The sequence below is a fragment of the Eutrema salsugineum genome, unplaced genomic scaffold (genome assembly GCF_000478725.1).
Source record: "Eutrema salsugineum unplaced genomic scaffold, Eutsalg1_0 scaffold_20, whole genome shotgun sequence".
NCBI lineage: Eukaryota > Viridiplantae > Streptophyta > Magnoliopsida > Brassicales > Brassicaceae > Eutrema > Eutrema salsugineum.
In genome coordinates, this window is record NW_006256828.1 from 2505444 (window position 1) to 2527114 (window position 21671).

Sequence of the window (21671 nt, forward strand, 5' to 3'; positions counted from 1 at the left end):
TTAATATCGTATCACCTAAGTCCAATTTCACGTTGCTGTTATCGGTGGTTGACCATCATGATCAACTCTGCGACGTCTTGATCAATGAAGACTTAAATTTTGCAGTTATCAGAATTGTGGGTTTTTGAGAGTACATACACATATCAGCATATAATTGACAATAAATACTGCTCCCATCAACCTTTGAGCTCTTTTTGGTTGCTTAATTTGTACATCCGAAGAAGATGATGATTAAAGATTAAGACTTTAGGTACCAAACTGTGGTCTCTTGCATGGAAAGTGATATACTCTACAAGATACATGATTTTATTAGACTTTTTGAACAACCAAGTTCTTCACCGGCCTGTGAGCTTGACCATCCATGCACCACCCAAGTAGAGTCCCAGAAGCGGTGTTGCTAGGAGCATTTGAGTGACAGGGTCCGTCGAGGGCGTGAGTACAGCTGCTGCGACCACCGCACCGACCACCACATATCTCCAAATTGAAAGCATTTGATCTCCCGACACCACCCCTACTTGTCCCAGGAGTAACTGAATTACTGGAACCTGTAAACCAACAACAAAGCCAAGTTCCAGGTGAAGATGTATAATTTAGAACATACTTGGAAGATGTATCTTCTCATTGCCACATACCTGGAAAGACAGGCCCGTGCTGAACATAAGCACCAGTACAAACTCAAAGTACTGGTCGATAGACCACAGAGATTCTACTACCCCTTCTGCGTAATTCACAAAGAAATTTAAGGCTGCAGGGGTTAAAACCCAGTAGGAGAAGGCAAGTCCAGCATAGAACAGCAAGGAGGAACCAAACACAATTGGTCCCAGAAACCTTCTCTCAGCTCGTGTCAGACCGGGAAGAACAAAGGCGATAATCTCATACAGATCACAGGGCTCCCTAGTAGAAGCCCACAATAACCTGAGACCTGCACACAACAACACACAATATGAAAAAAAAAAATTCACTTTCTGTCATTAGAGAAAAAGACTTATCGTCAATGTGATCGTTAGCTACTCGAAGTGCTCTGACCTTTAAAGTGTGAAGAAAAATTCTCCGGAGCTAACTGCAGAAACCGTACACCTTGAGTTTTGACAGGAGCTTCAAGAAAGACGATTAGATCTTTGGAGAAGGCAAAACATCCCGTGATTGCAGCTCCCACAGCCAAAACCGAGACGAATATTCTCTCCCGGAGCTCCTCCAGATGATCAAATATAGTCATCTCTTTGTCATCAGGTAGCTCCTCTTTACGAGGATACAGAAACTCATAGATCGAACTTGATTTATCTTCTTGCTCAAAGATTGCATCTTCCACAGCTGTGCAATGTAAATACATCACTATATTAAACCTCGGAAGCTTAAAAGGGGGACGCGCACAATAACATTCAAGTAGAAACCAGAGTTTTGATTCATAGGTTGTCTAAAACACTTCCATCAAACACAAACAAGAAACAGGACTTCAATATACCTGGTCTGTCTTCTACAGCAGAGCCAACTCCAGGGATTGTCTCCGTAGGTGAATCGCCAGAATTCTCATCCCGAGCTGACAAAGGAACCACATGGCCTAAGCCTTTGCTCCAGCGTCGCGTCACACCGTATCGGAGTGGAGCTTCCTTCCACGAATTGCAGAAATTTACAGCGCACGGACGCTTTCTAGGCGAACACAAGTTGCGACTGGTGAGCTGAAAATGGTGGATTAAAGCAGCAGAACTCGTGCTTGTGCTCCCCATCGCTTCTCTCTAGAATCAATCCTCTCGTATGCTTGCAATAGCGTCAGAGAACGATTGGTTCCGGTCGAGTTTCCTTCGCCTCATGAAATTTACAAAAACCCAATCCTTGTTCTGTCAACATTTCCGTCACAAACTTCACACAGTTTAAAACGACCTCGTTTAGAGAAAGCAAAGAAACGGGCCGTGGAATAACACCTAACATGGCCCATAATGGCTTGAAAAGGGCCCACTACGGCCCATAAACTTCAGTAAATACTTAACTGGTTATGGATTCAGGGAGAGGGATGAGTTCATTTTTCCCGCCAGGTTTCCGACATTTTCCGATGGGCAAAGAGAATCCGGCGGAGAAAGCCCTAAATCTGATTCGCGGGAGGCTCTGCGATCCCACTTTCGTCTTTAGACCTCTTTCCGTTTCATCGGACAGTAACTACAGGTTTGATTGCTTGACTTCTTTCTGGAAATTCCGTAATTGGATTCATTTGCTTACCCTAAAAATTTGTCTGTTTTATAGCAAATTGAAATTCATTGTATCGACCTCTATCACGGAGGGCTGCAACAATTCAATCTTGCTTCTCGGTCCTCGAGGCTCTGGAAAAGCTGCTGTATGCTCCTCGAACCCTGCTTCTTCTTCTCTCTCACTCTCACTCTCTCTCCGTTCGTGGCGTTTGATTTTGTTACTTTTAAATGATTAATCAGGTCTTGGATCTCGTAATTGGTGATTTACTGGAGGAGTATCCCGATTCAGTATCAGTAGTAAGTGTGGTTAACTATATGGCTATCTATTTTGGGAATTATCCATCTCCATCTTATCTTGCTATCACCTTCTGTTGATGCAGATCAGATTGAATGGACTCTTGCATAGTGATGATAATTGTGCATTTAAGGTATGAATCGCTTGAGAGAGCCACCATTCTTATTCTCAGTCCCCTACTATGTGGCTGATATTCACCGGGTTACATTGTTTTTTTCAGGAAATTGCCAGACAGTTGTGCATGGAACACCACCTGCTCTTCTCCAAAATGGTATGATATTGTTCTCTCCAAATGTTCATTATTATTTTAACCAAATGCTACAATTGGCTTGATTCTCTTTTTTTTCTTGCTCTTCTAGGCATCGTTCGATGAGAATTCGCAGTTCATAATAGCCATGCTGAGGTGAGTATATTTAACTTGACATAAAGACCCTTTTTGCTGTGTTGATATTCACTTCAGACAAACTGACAGAGATTTTCCAGGGAATGTGGACTAGCACATAAGACTGTCATCTTTGTGCTTGATGAATTTGACATGTTTGCACAGGCAAGAATTCTGAATTCTTACAACTTGCTATTTGGACGTAGGTGCTTACTCTCCACTCACCCTACTTTTTTGGTTATATATAGGGAAAGCAGCGGTTACTATACAGTTTACTGGATGCTATGCAATCTGTAACATCACAAGCTGTTGTCGTCGGTATTAGTTCTCGACTGGTATGAGCATTGGCAATACAGATATACATGCTTTGGGGTTTAAGATTGTTCATAGTTAATTTATCATTCTAGAACTGTATGATTTTTATGTTTGATGACAATACTCTGGTTTAAAATCTTATAATATGCAATCTCGCACCACAGGACGCTGACCAACTTTTGGAGAAAAGGGTGAGATCTCGCTTTTCACACAGAAAAATTTTGTTTCTTCCTCCATCGAGGGAAGAATTTGATAGGTAATGAGCAGCTTCTTTCTGATAAGCTTCTTTTCTGTAATGAGCCGAAAAATTTTCTTCCAATGAACTTGTTTTATTGACAGAATTATATTTCCAGTTTATTGGAACACCTGCTGTCTCTACCATCAGACTCAAGCTTCCCCAGTGGATATGTTTCTCAGTTCAATGAAAAGATTAAGGTTCTAATATCCACGCCCACTCAGTACTTTGACATGCTTAGCTTCTATACGATGTCAATTCTTATTTAGAAGAACTGATAGTTTCCAAATAAAACTTCTAAAAAGAACGGGCTATGTGCAGAGTATAATATCAGACACGAGATTTAAAAACATGCTGAAGACATTTTTTAATGCCAATTCTACCGTCAACAGTTTGCTGAAGTATATGTAAGTTACTTCGTTTACTAGGGTGAGCTGTTTCTTATTCAAAATTGTCATTTTCTCTGTGTTGAGGCTATCTCTTGATGTTAGATTCCGCGCTGTTTCTTTGATGAATTTGGAATCTGGCCTCCTCTCTCTTGAGAACTTCAAAGCAGCACTTTCAAGTCTGCAAAGGCAACCAAAGTTGGAAGCCGTTAAAGGTATAATAAGCCAACTAGAAACGAATTTAGATTCACTCTACTTCTGAGGAATATGTGTTGCTAAACTGCAGTGTTGCTTATACGTTTTCCTTGGGGATATAGTCAGCTCAATTGGCATTAACTTTGTTGAGCAGATTGTTCCATAGTGGAGCTTTATCTTCTGGTATGCATGAGGAGGTTAGAAGTGAAAGAGCAAAGCTCGTACAACTTCATCAGTGTGATGAAAGGTAATCTGTTAATTTGGCTTAAGAAAAAATGCGGGTTGCGCCATTATGAAAATGACTTGGGCTTCTATGTTTGCTCCAGAGTATAAGACGATACATGATTCTTTTCAAACCTCGGACTACTACGCGCAAAATGTTTGCCTAAGGGTAAGTGTATAGCTCATGAGATGTCATGGTTTTGAATGTGGTGGTTCTCTTCTTAATCGTTGGCATGACAGGCATTTGAGCACCTGAAAGAGAGAGCAGTTATATGCTACGCAGAGAATAGAGGACAGTTTCAGACAGGTGAATACCGTCCCATGAAGCTTTTGATATCAGCCTCTGAGCTTCATCAGGGAATGAGATCTCATGCGTGTTGCCCCGTAAGTATCCACTTTTCGTCTATGCTCTATTTTCTTCCCATTATTTTTTGTTAACTTATTTCAACTTGGTGATAATCTTTTTTTTCTGCTGGAACAGGCCATGCTTCTCAAGTTATTGGACCATTGATCTCTGTGTTTTATTGTTCCTTGGGAATTCTCTAATGACAAAAAAAAAGGCTACTTTGTGTAGAACCAGTCTCTTCAGTTTTGCCTTTGCTTTGCGTTTTCTCCACCTGCCAGTTATATATATAAAGGGAGAGAGCATGTCAACTTAAAACTTACTAACTCAGTTCGTATTGACCAGTTTCTACACAAACAAGACTCTAAGTAGGCAACTTTCTTTACAACACTCAAACCCATCCGAGTCTCACCATCAAACCCTATGCTAAGAATGTACATCTTAATTATCACATTAATTCACAATATCCAGATCAATTTTCTCTTTGTGGGATTATTCTCCAGCTCCACCCTAATGTGCGAGCATCCCAGAAAAAGATGCTCCGAGTCGATCCATTTTCGTCCCATTATTGCTTTCAGGGTCGTCCATGAAATATTTGGACTCCATAAAAATCCCGTATTTCTTGTTGTCTTCTACGAAGGCATTGGTCTCAGCAAAGCAATCAGAGGTGACCTGTCTTGCTTTTCTTCAGCAGGTTTGACATATGGTTCACGTGCTCATGGCTTTCCTTAGCCCCACCTCCACCCATCAGCCATTGTATAGCTTCAGCTGCAGCATCCTTCTCAGCACTCTTCTTGTTGTTGCAAGGCTGTCCCATGATCTGCGTCTGGTTAAACTCTACTGCTGTTTGGAACTTGTTGTTCTTCAATTGCTTTGTCTTATACATCGGTGCTGCATGACCAGCCCTAGTGAGTATTGTTTGGAGCTGGCTCTTGGAATTGTCGCCTCCTGGCCCACTTTCTGTCCTTGAAACCGATGTCGGTTGTGTTGAGACAGCCGACGTTTCTAAAGGCCGAAGTACTTGTCGACCAAACACAAATCTTCCATCACTTCCATCCTCAGAGACCAACGACCGTATAGCTAGTAAGAGTTCACGGTGTGCTTGCATGTCCATTTTAGGATTGAGTAGCTGCATTGTTTTTAAAAAAGTACTCGTATCTCAGATGTATACTCCCTACCCAGACCTTTTAACAAAGTTGAAGTACCAGGCAGAATAACACAACAACAGAGCTGGCTAGTTTTGTATGAAACTCACTTTGCTCTGTATCATCTCGTCAAGCTCTTTCTTTAAGGTTTGGTACATTTCCGCAACAGCAGGTTTCATGAAAAACTCCAAGTATCCTCCCAACATTTTCAGGTGGCCATCCTACCAAAAAGCCCAAAAACAAATAAACTTGATGTGAATCCTCGTCAACAAAGAAACACAAGTACAAGCAAAGAACGATAGAGATAAAAGCTCACAAAGTCTCCTTTAGAAATGGTACCGCCAAAGAGAATAAGCGCAGAGTCAGAGACAGCTGTTGAATCCCTCAAGAAAACAGAGTTCACTTTTATCTTCTCGTTGAAAACCAACCAGGGATATGGTATTTTTGTATCCCGAGCATTTACAGAATTCTATAGAAAAATAAAATATGAATGTGAAATTTCAAACCAAACAATAGTGTAAGGTATACTATCATTAATTTGTGACTGGATGGACGCATACTGAATAAAGAAGAACTTGGCCATCCTCCATCGTCTTCAGGGAAAATGATCTCTCATTATGCTGCATGTGTCATCATATAGAATGCTCAATAAAAGCAAACTGCTGAACAGAGAGAGAGAGAGATATTCAGGAGAAAGCACTCACCACAATCGAGCAGATTCCAGGATACAATCCATAGCAAATAACTGCTCGGGTAAGATTCTCATCATTCGCCCCTGAATTGCAGGTCGATGGATTTCCATCTATTAGTCCCGTATCCTTGAGTAATGAGAAGAACTCTTTTCGGAGGGAATCAATAGCTCTCATCGACTGCACTGAGAGAAAGTTTTTCCAGCAGTAATCATATACAGCAGACTCTTCCACAGCCCTTTTCCACCCCTCATATGCCCGAACAAGCGCAAGATGATCACTGTGATCACGTGAAAACTGGGATTTTGCGGCTTCTGCAAGCTAAAAAAAAGTTCAAAAAAAAACAGAACATCATATCTTAAGGTCTTTCAGCGGACACGAGAGGTTTCACAACACGTCCTACCATCTGATTTCAAGACAAGATATCTTAAAATGGTATAAAGTGCTAGATAACTAGTTGAACTGCATTAAATTTTATACATAGCGGGAAGGACTTACATCTTTCTTGTCCAGAGGTGTCAAGAAAGGATCCCTCACACTCAGGCCAGCCGCAACAGTCAATATGGGATCAAGGCAACCAAGAATAGCTCCTAGTATGAGCATTTTTCCAAGCTTTGGCTCCATTGGAAGCTTGGACAAATAGCGACCTGCAAAAAAATTCAGCCGCAGAAGAGAAATTCAGTTCTGCTACTCAAAACTATCATGACGCAGATGAAAGATAGCATCTTTCCTCATACCTAGAGTTGTGAGGTATTCATTCTCATCTAATGCCCCTATAATCTTCAGATATTCAATGGCCTTTTGAACCTGCGGCAAAGTTGAAGAAACCAAACATGAAGCAAAACAAAAGAGACTCAATATATTACTGTTTCATTGATTACTTTAATCTCGTCTTAAAATCGAACACCTACACCTGAGTAAACTTCTAAAAATCAGAAAATCTAACCAAGGATTAAACAAATAAGTCGTACCGCTATTAGTTCAGGAGATTGCAGCGCCCTTGATAGGAACTCAGATATGCTTCCGAGATTCAAGCTTTTGATTTGCAGACACAGTGACTGTAATGGCGTCCTCAAAATTTCAGGCAGCTGGTATTCTGCAAAAGCATCATATACAGACTTTGGGTAGAGATGATAACACTGTCCAGGTTGAACACGACCGGCTCTTCCTCTTCTCTGCAATCAGAGGCAGAGCATGAGAATCAACAGTAAAGATAACTAAATGTAAGGCCGGTGAGCAGTCACAGAAATAAGATTGTAGGCAGTGGATAATTATACTCAATTCTAATAGTCAAGTGTATTTGAAATGCAACATCACATAGCACAAACATAGAACCTCTAATAGCTGGTATATATACGTCTATATAAACCGTAACACTAATTTGATCCTCAAAAGCTATCAACTCTGAATAAACTAGCAATACCTGCTGAGCTGAAACCTTGGAAATCCAAGAAGGAAGCAAACATGGGGTATTATTTAATGCATCATAGGAGGTCTCTTTTGCCTTTCCACAGTCAATAACAAAAGCAACATCATTGATCGTGATGCTCGTTTCTGCGATATTAGTGGCCAGAACTATCTTTCTTACTCCACTTGCAGGTTCTTCAAATATTAACCTCTGCATTAACTCAAAATGAAGTAAACAGTAAATGATAAGTATGTTTTCACCCGTATAAACGTTCCATAGAACCATAATGCAGCTTGTCATCAGGAGAAAAACTTATAAATCACCTGCTCAAAACTTGCCATAGAACCATGGCAAGCAAGCAACATAACCCGGTCTGGATTGCCAAAGATTGGATGAATCTGGAGTTTATCTTTCAGAGAGCTGATATCGTCCCATCCAGTCATAAAAACTAAAATACCACCAGGACTCTCATTCTCACATATGTGGCAAAGGATAAATTCTATGAGATTAAAACCAATACAATCAGGATTCCAACAAGATAAAGACTCTCGAGTCTCAGGGCTAAATTCCTTGAAGTCAGCCCCTCTCAGTGCATCCTGGTTACACAAGAGAAAAAGCAATAAGGATCCAAAACGTACAACTAAACTAAGATAGACTGAAATTCTTTTTCTAATACCTCAACGACAGAGGCAATTTGGCTCTTCCTTTTTCTTGGGATCTGTTTGTTCATCTTCCACGATCTTTCTTGACCATAATCATCAACTTGATTGTATGGAGTCAATCTGTATCCGGACATCTCCAGAATATCTTCTAGAAAATGACTACGAACCGGATACGTAAAGCCCTATTGTGAGGAAGAAATAGAAGTAAAATATATAATTAATCAGATCAAATAAACTAATTAATGGTAAGTCAACAAAAGATTAACAAAGTCTTGAAATGTAGAGCGAGGGACAACAAATATTCAACCCACAAAGATCGAATAGTCATTTAACTTCCAAACAACCTCCTCAGTAGCATATTATGTTTCCTACTTACTGGAATGTGAATTACACCTGCCCCACCAAAGTATGACGAGAAGAGCTCAGCATCTAAAGTTGCACTCATCAGAATCAGCTTAAGCTCCGGGCGACGAGGTAGGAGATCTTTAAGAATGATAAGCAAGAAATCTACAACACAAAAATAATATAGTAAGAAATCGCATTCCAGCTAAGCTCAAAATGGGGAGCTCCACGATAACACAAGTATACCTTCATTCATTCCACGCTCATGAATCTCATCCACAATAACGTGAGTAACTCCTCTTAAATTTCTATCTACCAACAACCTTCTTAACAAAATGCCTGTTGTGCAGAAGAGTAGGCGAGTATCTCTTCCTCTAACACCTTCCAATCGAACTTTATATCCAACCTTTACGTTAAAGGTAAGAGAAACTTAGTCAGTGACTAGAGTGAGGAATTCCAAATATAAGGCTCCAAGCGAACTAGAAACTCACGGATTCACCCAACTGCTCTCCTCTCTCGTAAGCAACCCTCTCCGATACAGACATAGCAGATATCCTCCTTGGTTGAGTACATATGATACTGCAAAAAGCTCCACGATTTGCTTCAATCTCGGATTCTAAAATGAACTGTGGAATTTGTGTGGTCTTGCCACAACCTGTTTCTCCAGAGATAACAATAACCTGTCATAAGAAAATTTACCTGGATTATTGGAACTAATACAAAAATAAAAAGACTGTGAAGTTGATATTCGGCACAAGCATGCCTCCATTCTCTGCTTCGCATACCTGATTTTGTGAAATCGCAGTCAGTAGCAAATCCCTCTGCTTGAAAGCAGGGAGACATCTGCGACATTCCAGCATTCTCCGACCTTCTACCGATTCCTGATCAATGAAACACAAAAAAAATTAATAATGAAAAAAGACATAGGGGAAGAATAGTAACTTCAATATTAAGGAGCTAATATACACAGATAGGGGATTATACCGAACCTCCCAATATTCTTGTCGATCACGCAGCTGTAAATTCCTTCGCCTAAGAATGTTGTCCAGTGTCGTCTTGCTGGCAGCCATGGGCTCAGGTTGCTCAAGAAGCCCTTCATCGGTAGCGATGCTGCTTATGCTACTAGTTCTTGAAAAGGATTTGGCAGGGAATCTATCTATCCTCTTTGATTTTTTACTGAGGTATTCTCTGAGGTAAGCTTCAACTCTTTTAAGAAGATCCGCGTGCAAATTCACCTGTCAAGTTTGCATATTTTCTTTTAAGAAAACGCAAGAAAGATAAGCCTCTTGTCTAAGTCCAAGAGGAAGACATTACCTCCTTCTGTGGCTTCTTGTCATCTAGATCAAACCTATAGTTAGGGAGTGGGATCTTACTGAACACAACAACCTTAGCATATGCGTGACTGCAAAAAGAGATCTCTATAAAGAAATTTTCTTGTGAGAAACAACCACCGGCTAATTAAAACAAGCATAGAATGTGATTAATATAAGAGGGTACCTATACAATCCAAGACTTGTAGCGAGTTTCGCAAGTTTATCAAAATCCCTCCGATCTTTCTTCTCCCTGGAAATAACTTCTTGCTTTACAGAATCACGCAAAAGCAGAGACAACTTTCTTTCCCACTCGTCCCAGTTTGCACAATGAAATGTAACCTGCAAAGCTTATCTCTCAGCCGTTGAATAACTAACAAGACTTGACATTTTGGAACCTCGATATGGTTTCAGTAGGAAAGGAAGAGACTTGCAACAGATTCTGGAATACTAACTCAAAAGGGGGGTTTCAAGAAAATGGTACTCGATAGCAAAATGAAAACTAAAATCGCCATTGGAGGAGTATCAATAAGCTCAATTGCTCCTTTGAACAAACGAATTAGGCCTCAAAAGGGGTATGCAAGAAAAGATAAGAGAAAAAGAAGTTACCGTCTCGCGATCAGAAGCTTCGACGGAAACGCGGTCATCGTAGGCAGAGACATAGCGAATGGGCAAGAGAGTCTGTTGTGATTGCGAGTGGGAGAGAGGAAGAGGATGAAAGGCGTAATCGGGAGGGAGAGAGCGAAGTCGCTGGTGCGGCGGAACGTAGAGGGAAGGAGGAAGACGATCCTTCATCGGAGAAAGCAAAGCCAAGTCGTCTTTCAAAAAACAGAAAGTAAGTAATCTTCTTTAAGCCGACGAGATCTCCGGTCCAAGGATTAAACTACTTTTACTTACAGACTGGACTTACCGTAATAACTGATACCAATTCAAAAAATTTACCTTAATACCCCTCCAAAATTCCTTTATTTAGGCAAAGTCAAGTTTTAAAATCTTTAACGATATATAAGATTAGGATGTTTTTAATTTCTCACATACATATCATCGTCACTTGTGTGAGTTCTTCTCATGGATGGAAACAAAGACAAAAACAAAACAAACAAAAATAAAAGGGAAAAACTTCAAAAAGAGACAACAAGGGTCCTTTATTACGATCTGTTTAGGGTTGGGACCAGATTTAAAGAATCAGTAGGTGTAACCCTTGACGAACATTCCTTTCTTGGCATCCTCGTTCTCGCCCTCGGCTGAGTATTTGCCTAGCTGGGCAAGTGAGTTGGCCTTTGCCCTAACCAAGAGAGCCTTCTGCGAGGCCTCGATCTTGTCGGGTTTCCCTTGCCACGTCCTGAGCACAGAGTTCTGCAGGGCACGTGCGTAGGAGAAGGACACATGCCAAGGGTTCGGGCTCTGGTTCATGGCGTTCAAGTTCAGCGTAGCCTCCGCCTCAGATTGTCCTCCAGACAGAAACATGATCCCTGGAACAGCAGGAGGAACTCTCCTTTTGAGCATGGTGAGCGTGAACTCTGCAACGGTCTCTGGAGAGGCCTTTTGCTTGTGCTCAGCACCTGGTGTAACCATGCTCGGCTTCAATAGTATGCCTTCAAACATGACGTTGTTCTGCGCCAAGTAGAAGAACACCTCCGACCACACTTTCTCAGCAACCTCCAAGGTCCTCTCGATAGGGTGGTCACCGTCCAGAAGGATCTCTGGCTCCACTATAGGCACAAGCCCGTTGTCCTGAGAGATGGCTGCATAGCGAGCTAGACCCCAAGCAGCTTCCTTCACAGCTAGTGCTGAAGGACCGCAAGGAATACTCACAACTGTCCTCCTGGGACAAAACACACAAATACATAAACATTTGCTCAAATTAGAAGCCACCAACCCAAATAAGTCATTATAACAAGCAATGCAAATGAGACATACCACTTGGCAAAACGAGCGCCTTGCTTGTAGTACTCAGCAGAGCGTGAAGCCAATCCATCCAACCCTTGGCACCAAGACTCTTCGTTGGAGCCAGGCAGTGGAGACAAGCCCTGTACAAATAGATTCGATTGTGATGGTCAGAATTTGAGAAACAAATACTCAAACGATGGATACAGTAGTCGAAAATATAGACAGAACCTTGTCAACTTTGATGCCAGGGACGATGTTGGCATCGCGCAAGCAATCGACAAACGTCTTGCCGTCCTTGGTGGACTGGTAAAGAGTCTCTTCGAAGAGAATGGCACCGGAGATGTAATCGCCGAGGCCAGGGGTGGTTAGCAGAAGTTGCCTGTAAGCCTGACGGTTCTCCTCCGTGTTGTCCAACCCAATAGAAGCGAGCCTCTTCCCACAAGTTGCATTCGACTCATCAATCGCCAAGATACCTCTCCCAGGTGATGCAATGCTTTTCTAATTTACAGATTTACGCGAATCGCAATCATAACCACTTAATCAGAATCAGAATCATCATGGTTTGACTTTGTAACGAGAGTGTGAGAGTTCGAATCGAGTGGGAAACTTAAAACGATAGTAAGGCGGTGTAGTAGAATTTCGCATGAAATCCAGAGTAGAAAAAGGAAACAAAAGGGAGGAAACTCACGGCGGTTTTAACAAGCTCGTCGGAGTAAGCACCGGCGCGGATCGCAAAGGAGACTCGAGGAGCAGGAGAGGAGGCAGAGGAGTGAGCAAACGATCGCTGGGAGATCCATGGAGAAGAGAGGGCGTTTAGCTTAACGAAGCTCGTAGACGCCATAGTAGAGAAGTGGTGATCTCTCGGGGACTCCGCGGGACAGAGAGAGAGAGAGAGAGAGAGAGAGAGAGAGAGAGAGAGATCTAGGATTCGAGAGAGGGAGAGAAAGGCGGGATCTGATGCGATTCTCTACTTTGGCTTCACCTACTCCCACCAAGCACCTCCTTTTATTTACCGTATTACCCTTTACTGTAAATGACGCCTTTAGCCTTGAGGGAGGGATGTAATGGTAATTTGGCGGGACGATTATTGCAAAAGCATGACCCATGAGTCTCTTTGTTAGACGCCAACAACGGTTCATATGCTTCATTTTTCAACAAGGATACCTAATCATTAAACTTGAGATTAACCTAAAACCAAAAAAAAAACATTAAAAAATTAGAGAATTTGGACTGATGACTGGATTTCTTCTGCCTAAAGTACCCTCAGTGTAACCTTTGCCTCTTCTTAAAAGCCAATAGTCCTAAATTAAGAGACAGCCAATGGATGCTGCTATAAGCTTTTTCTTAATAGTCAATTACAAGGCCTAACCTCCTAAAAGTGTGTGAAAAAGAAGGACCGAATATTCCTTTTTCTTATTAGTTGGGCTAAGAAGAAGTGCCCAAACAACAAACTCCACGTAAAGAAATGGGATATATACAATACATTCTCGCGTAATTAGTTGTTGGGCCAATTAAGAGTGGGCTCAGTTGCATGCTAGCAAGATGAGCCCACGACGGCTTTGGCTGTCAGCCTGTTACGTCCAAATATTGGTGTTGTACTTGTAAAAGGCGCAGAAGATGGAAAAGAATTGAAGAAAAAGGCCTAAGAAAAGTTCAAGTTCCAAGGTTACGTTATGAGAGATGTTCGTGGGCCGTATTCTTGTTTTATCTAACACTTTTCTCATTTCTGTCATAATCTTTCTATTATTGTATGAACACACGCCCAACTTTTTTTTATTACATATATATTATGTGTTAAAACAAAAATTATAACAAAGTATATACGTCATCAGTTATATGTACATTTTTACAAAATTGTAAAGTTTATTTGCAAACAAAAAAAAAAAATCGAGATTATGTCCGAGTCCTCCAGTTATGCATGATAACAAAACACTCTCTCTTTTTAGGCCAAAGTCTTTATTGTGTCATGTGTGATGATGTATCTCGTTCACATAACATTCAAAAGTTTTACCAAACAGCCTTCGTATATTCTCATTACTTGTTGTTTTCCTCTCTTTCCATTTTTTTATTATTTTACCGTCCTTCATCTTCATCCTTAAAAGATAGTACCTAATTAATTGTGTGTACGTCTCTCTCCCTTTCTTAATCGCCATTCTAGTACTATGTATTCATAAAATAAAGACAAATTTTGAAATTTGGTAATAAAAAAACGGTGTGTAAAGTTCCTTTCTCTGCACTCGAAAATGAATGGTGTGACCTCATTACTCATTAATTACCTAATCCTTCTAGAGTCTTCTTCTACACTGCCTACAAGTACTTAGAATAAATAAAATATGTTGTTGTTGTTGGAGATCTTTGATTGAAAAACACTTGAGTCACTATAGCAAAGAATTTTAAACGCGAAATCCCCGAGACGCGTCTTAATACAGTTCACATTGCACATGTCACCACCCAGTAGAATTTGACTCTCAGATCTTTCTCGGTGTTTGTGTTCACACTTCACCACGCTCTATTTTAAAACGCTCAGGAAAAATAATTTCAAAAAGAAGAAGGTTATTTGTCATGTAACGAAACGTCGGAACCAATTGAGTAAATTGATTGACTGGTTGGTGCGTGAGGAGAGCATATAGGACCACGTTGTTACTTGTTTGGCAATTCTTATACAAACCCTTTGTCCTTTCCTTTCTTCATCATCTCTTCATTTGTCTTTTTCATTGATGTTAATTTTTAGTTGATTAAACTAGAACGTCGACCTATCTATTAATTGGTAATATATATATAGTTAAAGCACTGATGACTGATCATCGACTAAGCCTAATGGAGAGGGGTTTTGGTTTATATATAGACTTGTATGTGAAATTTATTTCATAAATCATTTGTACGTTTTGACGTACAAATTCTAGTTTTTCCTTTCTTATTGGTATCAGTATCCGGTTAAAACCCGATTTCGAAGTAAACATGTTGTTAACCAGAAATGTTATTGCACAGAAAACATTTGACATTCTTAAACAAACAAACAAAAATATTTCTCCAAAGTATTTTATACTATGAAATAGATAGAGTAACTTTTTTCAAGCAAATAGATAGTATCCATTCAACATGCATGTATCTAATTAAGATGGTTTAAGCGTCTACGACTACAAAACAATGAAATAGAGGGAGTAACTTTTTTCTAAACAAATTGATTTTATCCATTCAGCATATCTAGTTAAGATGGTTTAATCGTATACGAGTATAAAACAATAAAGGGGTGGATTAAACACGCACACGCTATTAATTCAAAGATTCCATTGGAATCACAACCACGGAATTAGGATCAAGAGATGGTGAGTGGTTTATAATTTGGGCTTATGATACGTTAAATCGAGAGATGGTCAAATAATTGAGTACAATTAGGTCAAAGAGAGTCGAGGTGGTTGTCTCTGGTTGGCTATTTCAATGACTTAATTAGATATCTTAATCTCAACTTGTGTCTATTTTTAAGAGTCCCTGGATTTCCATATCTTTTTGGACGGCGGGACACCTAAACATTTCAATTCCATTTAATTATATCTTCTCCAAAGCTTTCTTTAATTACTAGTATAATTATTTAATCAAAGACTAAGAGTAATAATCATTCGTAGATAGCACGAAGTGAATACTTGCATCAAGAGAACTAGTATCATAATTCGATATCATATTAGGGAACAAGTATATATATGCGTCATGCGGGAGACAACAAGCGAGGCGAGGATCGTGCTAAATCTTCGTCGGTTACACAAATAAATAGCTCTTAAGCTTTTAAAAAATAGCCATAGGTGATAATTAATTAATTAGTTCCCTGTCAGTTGTTAATTAAGAATGTTTACAAACCGCCCACTTTAATTTTATACTATTTCGTAAAAGGCTACTTCTCCAATGTTCTACACTTGAGTAAATCAATATACTATTGAGTACCATAGATGGTGAGGAATAATTGAAAATAAAATGAAGCCATTTATAAAAACACTAATTGAAACATACTTAATTAGCTTGGATTAATGATGTGTACTAGTATCATTTAACTATGGTTGACAGTACTATTGCTATTTTTTTCATATTGAAGTCGGTCGATATAAGACAGATTAAATAAAAACGATATATATTTTAGCGAATAGACTTTAAAACAAAAATATCAGTAGTTTTACTTCTCATATAAAGTTACGTTGATTTGGCATTGAAATTAGTCACAACTTAAAAAGATATATTTAGTTGTTTAGAAGATTCAGAAAAGAGTGGTGTTGGTTTGTTGCTCCAATGGGGTTGATATTTGGAGTTAATGTGATTAGTGGAGTAAGAACAAACATTACATTTAATTTGGATGTTACCTTGAAATTCCACGTATCACTCGTGACGCATTATCATTTTTTGTTTTTCAGTTTTTTTTGTGTGTGTGTATCTTCTGGTTCCAAAACTCTCAATCATCGAAGGCCCTTAAATCTGTTTGGTCTTTGGGAATAAGGAGTAGCTAAAGCTAAAGCTTAGCTTCGTCATCTTCTTCCGTGTGAATTCAACCACGGACCGCTTTTGACTTTCTCTTTCTCTTGTTTTTCCTATGAAGTTTCATAAAAATCGGAAAATCGGGGAGGGGGAAAATTGAAAATTCGAAATTATTTGGGCACTGTTTGTGATAAAATGAAATTATTTGGGTCCGTTAATATGAAGATGGGAAAGAAAATGAAAAGGACTGATAGTGATAGGGTTAACAAAAAGCAAACAGTAGGTCCCACAACACGTGGCCTGTGTCATTCATCTCTCTCTCTCTTCTCTCCTTTCCTCTTCTTCCATATAAAGAAGAGAGCAGATACCAAAAATAAATAAATAAAATTATACAGCAAATCCCTAAAATCCAATTTCCCATCGGAATCGGATTCATCGGCAATCAACAACAACAACACACACTCGAAGAAGAAGAAGAAGAAGAAGAAGAAGAAGAAGAAGAAGAAGAAGAAGAAGAAGAAGAAGAAGAAGAAGAAGAAGAAGAAGAAGAAGAAGAAGAAGAAGAAGAAGAAGAAGAAGAAGATGGGATTACAAGGTCAACTCTCCGACGTCTCCTCCGATTCAATCCCTCTGATGCTCGTTGCTCTCCTCGCTACTTTCTTCAAACACGTTCGCTCTTTTCTCCTCCGTTTCTCCTCCTCCGGTCCTCATCTCTCCGTCGACGATGCTTCTGCCTCGGTTTCTTCAGGACTCGAGAGCCTCGTCGTCCTCGCCGACCAGCTCAAACTCAATCGCGTATTCTCCTACCGCTACGCCGATACCGCCGCCTCCGATTGCATCGTCTGTTTGTCTACACTCAAGGCCGGAGAAGAAGTGAGGAAGCTCGATTGCAGACACGTCTTCCACAAGGAGTGTTTGGAAGGTTGGCTACAACATCTCAATTTCAATTGCCCGCTCTGTAGATCTCCTTTGGTCGCTCATGGAGGTGGTGATTCGATCTCATCTTTTCCTCTTCAATCAGCCACTGCATCTCATTGATTGTTCATTCGATGTGAACCAAAAATGAAGAAGAAGAAGAAGAAAGAGAGAAGAAGAGTTTTGGGTGTTTTTGATCTCGTCGCTTTCTCCTCTTTCTTTTCTCTAGTGAGTCGAAAAAAGGGGATTCTTAAAAAAATTGCCTTCTATATTTTTTTTTTTTGAGGAATCTCAGATGAATCTCAGATCTCGGAGAGGTCCTTTGGTGTTTTGATGTAAATTATTTAGTATGAAAAAAGTAGTCTTGTTTAGCTTTTTGTTGCTATATATTTTGTGTTCAAATTTAGAAAATTGAAGATTATACGCATATGGAAAATATTTGTGTACAAGACAAAACTACTATCATCTACCCATATTGCATTTTATTCTCTGGTTTAAGTTTATGTTTTAGTTTATAGTTGAATTTGGATATGAACTCAATACTGGAATTTGGTATCTGTGCGATACTGCGATTCTTTGCTAAAAAAATTAAAGAAAGACGGCAGCTGAATTTTGTTGTTGTTGAACACTGTGATCGGTTTTCACGTTTGGTCGCTATTAGATCGACAAACAAAAAAGAATAACATATTGATAGCCATTGTAACATTAACCTAGAAGAAGACCTGAGTTCTTTACAAAACCTTTTTTTTACCCGGCAATGGCAAACTCTGTTTGTTAACTTAAGAAACAACCTTCGACTGCCTTTGTTATTACAAGAAATGTCAGTGGGCTTTCTGCGAGTTAAACATAGAAAAGAACATGAGACTAACCCTGAACCCAATCAGAAACTTGACCGAAATCGAAGGGTAAACCAAGTAAACCGAATAGCTAATGACCCACACAATAAGGTATTGATTGTAAGATATAAACATATATGTTTCTTAGTTAGTGTATAAAAAACAAATAAACCTGGGAATTTTGCATATTATCTTGTTATTTAAATCTGTTTAACGAGTCATTTGTTGTATCAGATTCCGCAACTAATCTCATTTTTACATAAACAATCAATTGCTGCACTCAACCACAAGAATTCAACTGTAAACCCCAAAAAGGAAATATGTCTTATTTTGTTTTCTAACTACAAAACGTGAGGTTTAGAATTTTGTAGTAGTGGAGTTGGCTGTAATGTAGTGTGCAAGTTGAACCCAATAGAAAATTTTCCGACATAAAAATCATAATAGCATAGATTTACTTCTTTTTCTTTTCAAATATGAGTGGTTAAGCGGAGAAGGCTTTAATTCCTAAAGAGTCTTTTTGTGGAATGCTATTTTGGAAGGGTAAAAAAAAAGGCTTAAAAAGACTCTTTTTGTTAAATGGTATTTAGGCTAAATACAGAGTACGGACTATAGAACATGAACAAACCAAAAAAAACATCTACTGTACGTAGCTTTTTCTTTTGATTGTTGTGTACATGTTTTTTAGCTTTGTAGACTTTGATGTCAAATGAATTGGTGCTTCAAAACACTCCTCTTTCAGCTTAAATAAAGTTTTATTGCGATCAACACAACATTACAAGGTGATCTGAACAAAAGAAAACCACTGATTTTACAAGATAACATATTACGAAAGGAGTATGAATAAGACTGGTTTAACAGCTTTCTTGACGAAAAATGGTATTTTGTAGTTTTGAGTCCCTTTTGCCAATGAAGTTTCGACTAGATTCATTGAGAAATACTAAGGTCATAAATAAACACAGAGCTGGATAAGGGTAAATAACAGCTTAAATGCCTTTACTATAAACAAGAGTATAAGACTATAAAAATAAGAGTAACAAACATGAAACAACCCCCACCAAAGAAATTGAAAAAAGTTGTTTCAGCTAAGAATGTTGGAGACAGGACCAGTGAACCAATGGCGGGCGCTTATAAGCCAATACGAGAGGACTATGGCCAACAAACCAGCGACTGCCACTGGAGTGTAGTTCAGTGTCTCTGCAGTTATGGGATATGCCACAGGAAGTGAGAAGAGCACGGAGATGGTTGCAACCCACAGGACTGCCACCCACCCGACGACCACTCCGTAACTCCCGAGGTTGAATGGTCCAGCCACAAAGGTTTTGCTTGACAACGTCACTCTAAGAAGGATCGGTATTGCGTATGCTATGTACAGTCCAATCGTTGCTATCGACACCATTGCTTGGAACGCCACTATGCTCCCCAGTGACTGCCAATTTTCATCACATCAATCAAAATACATCAAACCCAACACAGAGAGAAGAAGAGAGACAAGGAGGGGACTTACAGTGAGTGCCATGCAGAACGATATGGAAGCAGAGAGCCAAACTGCGTTAATGGGAACCTCTTTGCTGTTCACTTTGTGCCATAACGGTGACAATGGCATTGCTCCATCTCTCGAAAACGCATAAGCCATCCTGATTTAGACCAAATACATACATATGATCAAACCCAAAATTCAAACAGTGCTCTAAGCCTTCAAAACCAAACACAAACACATACCTGGAATTGCTGGTGACAGAGCTCATGCCGCAGAAAAATACAGCCACAGCAACAATGCCTAAGCACACGATTCCACCAGTACCACTCCCAAACCTGCTCTTGAAAGCTAAATAGAAGATCTCAGCAATGGCGTACCCACCAGAGTCGTTGGTCTCACTCAGGAGGTAAGGTATGTCTGTGACAGTATAGCTTATGCCTAATATATAACCCCATCCAAACAGAATTGATATCCCAATTGCACTGATTATTCCTCTTGGACCGTTCTTGTCTGCATCGATCGTCTCCTCAGTCTACAAGTTTTATAATTTGTTCCATCATCAAGAAAAGCTTAACAACAATCATAAAAAAAAAAAAGATCCATTTGTTTTTCATAGTTACTCACCATGTGGGCAGAGGCATCATACCCAGTGATGGTGTACTGGCTCATGAGGAGCCCTAGAACGAATATGTAAGCGTAGTTGGTAATGCCTAGGCCATTGTCAGTGTTGAAATTGGTGAAGACAAACTTAGTGGTTGCTCTTTCCGTAGATACCAAAGGAATCAGAATCATGAGCACCAAAACCCCTGAATAAAGAGATACATTAACTTACTGTACTTAGCTTTTATTGAGACATAAAACATAAACAAAGAGATGAGTTACCGAGTAGATTCCAGAGAGCAGCAAGCTGTCCAATGAAAGACAAGACCGAGATTGGGAGGCTGTTGAGAAGTGCATGTATGAATAAGATTCCTCCATGGATTCCAATCACAACATAGTCAGATCCTTCATATCCTCCGCCGTTTTTACCACCGGTGGAGAGAAGCGCGATCACCTGAATCAGCTGTGCCAGAGAGAAGTCAACGCTCGCCGTCACTGCCCACTACAAACACGGAAACCACAACTCATTTACTTTAGCCAGCCACATAAAGTGAAGTCTGGTCATTATTGGTTATAATCACACACCTGACCAACGATGTTGAACCTGAAAGATTGTGAAAAAAGTAATTAGAGAGACGCTTTGCTTTCCAAATCCAATTTGATTAGAAGAGAAGCAAGATTCATGCAGAAGAGAGAGAGTGTACCAGCCGGTCAACCAAGAGGCAAGTGGGGCCCAACGAGGGCCGGCGAGCATAGCACTCCAGTAGTAGAGACCACCGGAAGTTGGGTAAGAGGAGCAGATCTCGGCCATCGATAACCCCACACACATTGTGAACACTCCGGCCACGAACCATCCGTAGACAAGAGTGACGGTGCCGCCGAATCTCAGGCCGGTGTTGTAGGTGGTGGTGATCCCCGTGAGCACCGAGATGATTGAGAAGGAGATGGCGAAATTGGAGAAGACCCTGATGTCAAGTTTTTACCTTTTTTAGAGAAAATTGAAATCCAGAAGAAGGAAAAACTAAGGGAAAGAGTTAGAGAGACAGACGAGAGATCGCGCTTGAGCTCTTGCTTGTATCCGAGCTCCTTGAGGCGGGCTTGACCGGAATCCATGTAGGGAAGGAGGAGAGATTGTTCGCCGGAGGAGGAGCCGCCCATAAGTTGCTCCCTCCCCTCCTATAGGCTGTACAAATCGAATCGGATATTTTTCAGTTACTTACGTACCCCTCCAAAAGTCTAATCTTTTTCCTCCTTTTTGTAAGTTTATGCCATAAGCAATTAAGCATGTTGTACTTCTAGTAATAAAAGAACCAATTGAGTCTCGAATCCGTTATTTCTTGATTCGTAGTGTTCTTGAATCTTGATGCACACACGCATGTTACTTAC

The 21671-nt window shown here is 40.0% G+C and overlaps 6 protein-coding genes across 8 annotated transcripts; 2 read left to right on the forward strand and 4 right to left on the reverse strand.

The window, feature by feature from the left end:
- Window positions 1–202: 202 nt before the first annotated feature.
- Window positions 203–1847, reverse strand: LOC18016076 (sec-independent protein translocase protein TATC, chloroplastic). Its single transcript, XM_006398433.2, has 4 exons — window positions 1463–1847; window positions 1027–1311; window positions 633–922; window positions 203–545 (listed from the first exon to the last, which is right to left on the reverse strand). Exons 1-4 carry the CDS (start codon window positions 1722–1724, stop codon window positions 336–338), a joined length of 1047 nt encoding a protein of 348 aa, XP_006398496.1. The 5' UTR covers window positions 1725–1847; the 3' UTR covers window positions 203–335.
- Window positions 1848–2030: 183 nt separating this feature from the next.
- Window positions 2031–4856, forward strand: LOC18016077 (origin of replication complex subunit 4). The gene is made up of 16 exons (XM_024155194.1): window positions 2031–2157; window positions 2236–2326; window positions 2421–2477; window positions 2561–2608; window positions 2696–2746; window positions 2835–2878; window positions 2959–3022; window positions 3106–3192; window positions 3337–3428; window positions 3526–3607; window positions 3729–3814; window positions 3899–4008; window positions 4143–4235; window positions 4315–4379; window positions 4451–4594; window positions 4692–4856. Exons 1-16 carry the CDS (start codon window positions 2048–2050, stop codon window positions 4719–4721), a joined length of 1254 nt encoding a protein of 417 aa, XP_024010962.1. The 5' UTR covers window positions 2031–2047; the 3' UTR covers window positions 4722–4856.
- A 9-nt stretch (window positions 4857–4865) lies between these two features.
- On the reverse strand, window positions 4866–10904 carry LOC18016010 (DExH-box ATP-dependent RNA helicase DExH5, mitochondrial). Of its 2 annotated transcripts, XM_006398435.2 has the most exons (19): window positions 10719–10904; window positions 10297–10451; window positions 10114–10201; window positions 9789–10034; window positions 9585–9680; window positions 9291–9479; window positions 9046–9205; window positions 8834–8964; window positions 8472–8639; window positions 8119–8391; window positions 7811–8005; window positions 7359–7562; window positions 7125–7194; window positions 6886–7034; window positions 6403–6708; window positions 6259–6318; window positions 6015–6167; window positions 5809–5919; window positions 4866–5682 (listed from the first exon to the last, which is right to left on the reverse strand). In XM_006398435.2, exons 1-19 carry the CDS (start codon window positions 10902–10904, stop codon window positions 5215–5217), a joined length of 3408 nt encoding a protein of 1135 aa, XP_006398498.1. In that variant the 3' UTR covers window positions 4866–5214. The 2 variants fall into 2 exon arrangements, with proteins under 2 accessions (XP_006398498.1, XP_024010961.1); XM_024155193.1 differs by lacking the exon at window positions 10719–10904 and having other exon boundaries at window positions 10114–10217.
- Window positions 10905–11093: 189 nt separating this feature from the next.
- Window positions 11094–12951, reverse strand: LOC18016011 (fructose-bisphosphate aldolase 3, chloroplastic). The gene is made up of 4 exons (XM_006398436.2): window positions 12688–12951; window positions 12228–12497; window positions 12030–12139; window positions 11094–11934 (listed from the first exon to the last, which is right to left on the reverse strand). The coding sequence occupies exons 1-4, from the start codon at window positions 12838–12840 to the stop codon at window positions 11295–11297; spliced, it is 1173 nt and encodes a 390-aa protein (XP_006398499.1). The 5' UTR covers window positions 12841–12951; the 3' UTR covers window positions 11094–11294.
- A 3876-nt stretch (window positions 12952–16827) lies between these two features.
- LOC18016012 (E3 ubiquitin-protein ligase RHA2B) lies at window positions 16828–17738 on the forward strand. Of its 2 annotated transcripts, none has more exons than XM_006398437.2 (2): window positions 16828–16921; window positions 17015–17738. In XM_006398437.2, the coding sequence occupies exon 2, from the start codon at window positions 17040–17042 to the stop codon at window positions 17493–17495; it is 456 nt and encodes a 151-aa protein (XP_006398500.1). In that variant the 5' UTR covers window positions 16828–16921; window positions 17015–17039; the 3' UTR covers window positions 17496–17738. The 2 variants fall into 2 exon arrangements, with proteins under 2 accessions (XP_006398500.1, XP_024011015.1); XM_024155247.1 differs by having other exon boundaries at window positions 16839–16921; window positions 16994–17738.
- Window positions 17739–19170: 1432 nt separating this feature from the next.
- On the reverse strand, window positions 19171–21535 carry LOC18016013 (amino-acid permease BAT1). Its single transcript, XM_006398438.2, has 8 exons — window positions 21334–21535; window positions 20990–21250; window positions 20871–20889; window positions 20568–20787; window positions 20310–20491; window positions 19928–20217; window positions 19713–19842; window positions 19171–19634 (listed from the first exon to the last, which is right to left on the reverse strand). The coding sequence occupies exons 1-8, from the start codon at window positions 21441–21443 to the stop codon at window positions 19287–19289; spliced, it is 1560 nt and encodes a 519-aa protein (XP_006398501.1). The 5' UTR covers window positions 21444–21535; the 3' UTR covers window positions 19171–19286.
- Between the last annotated feature and the right edge of the window lie 136 nt (window positions 21536–21671).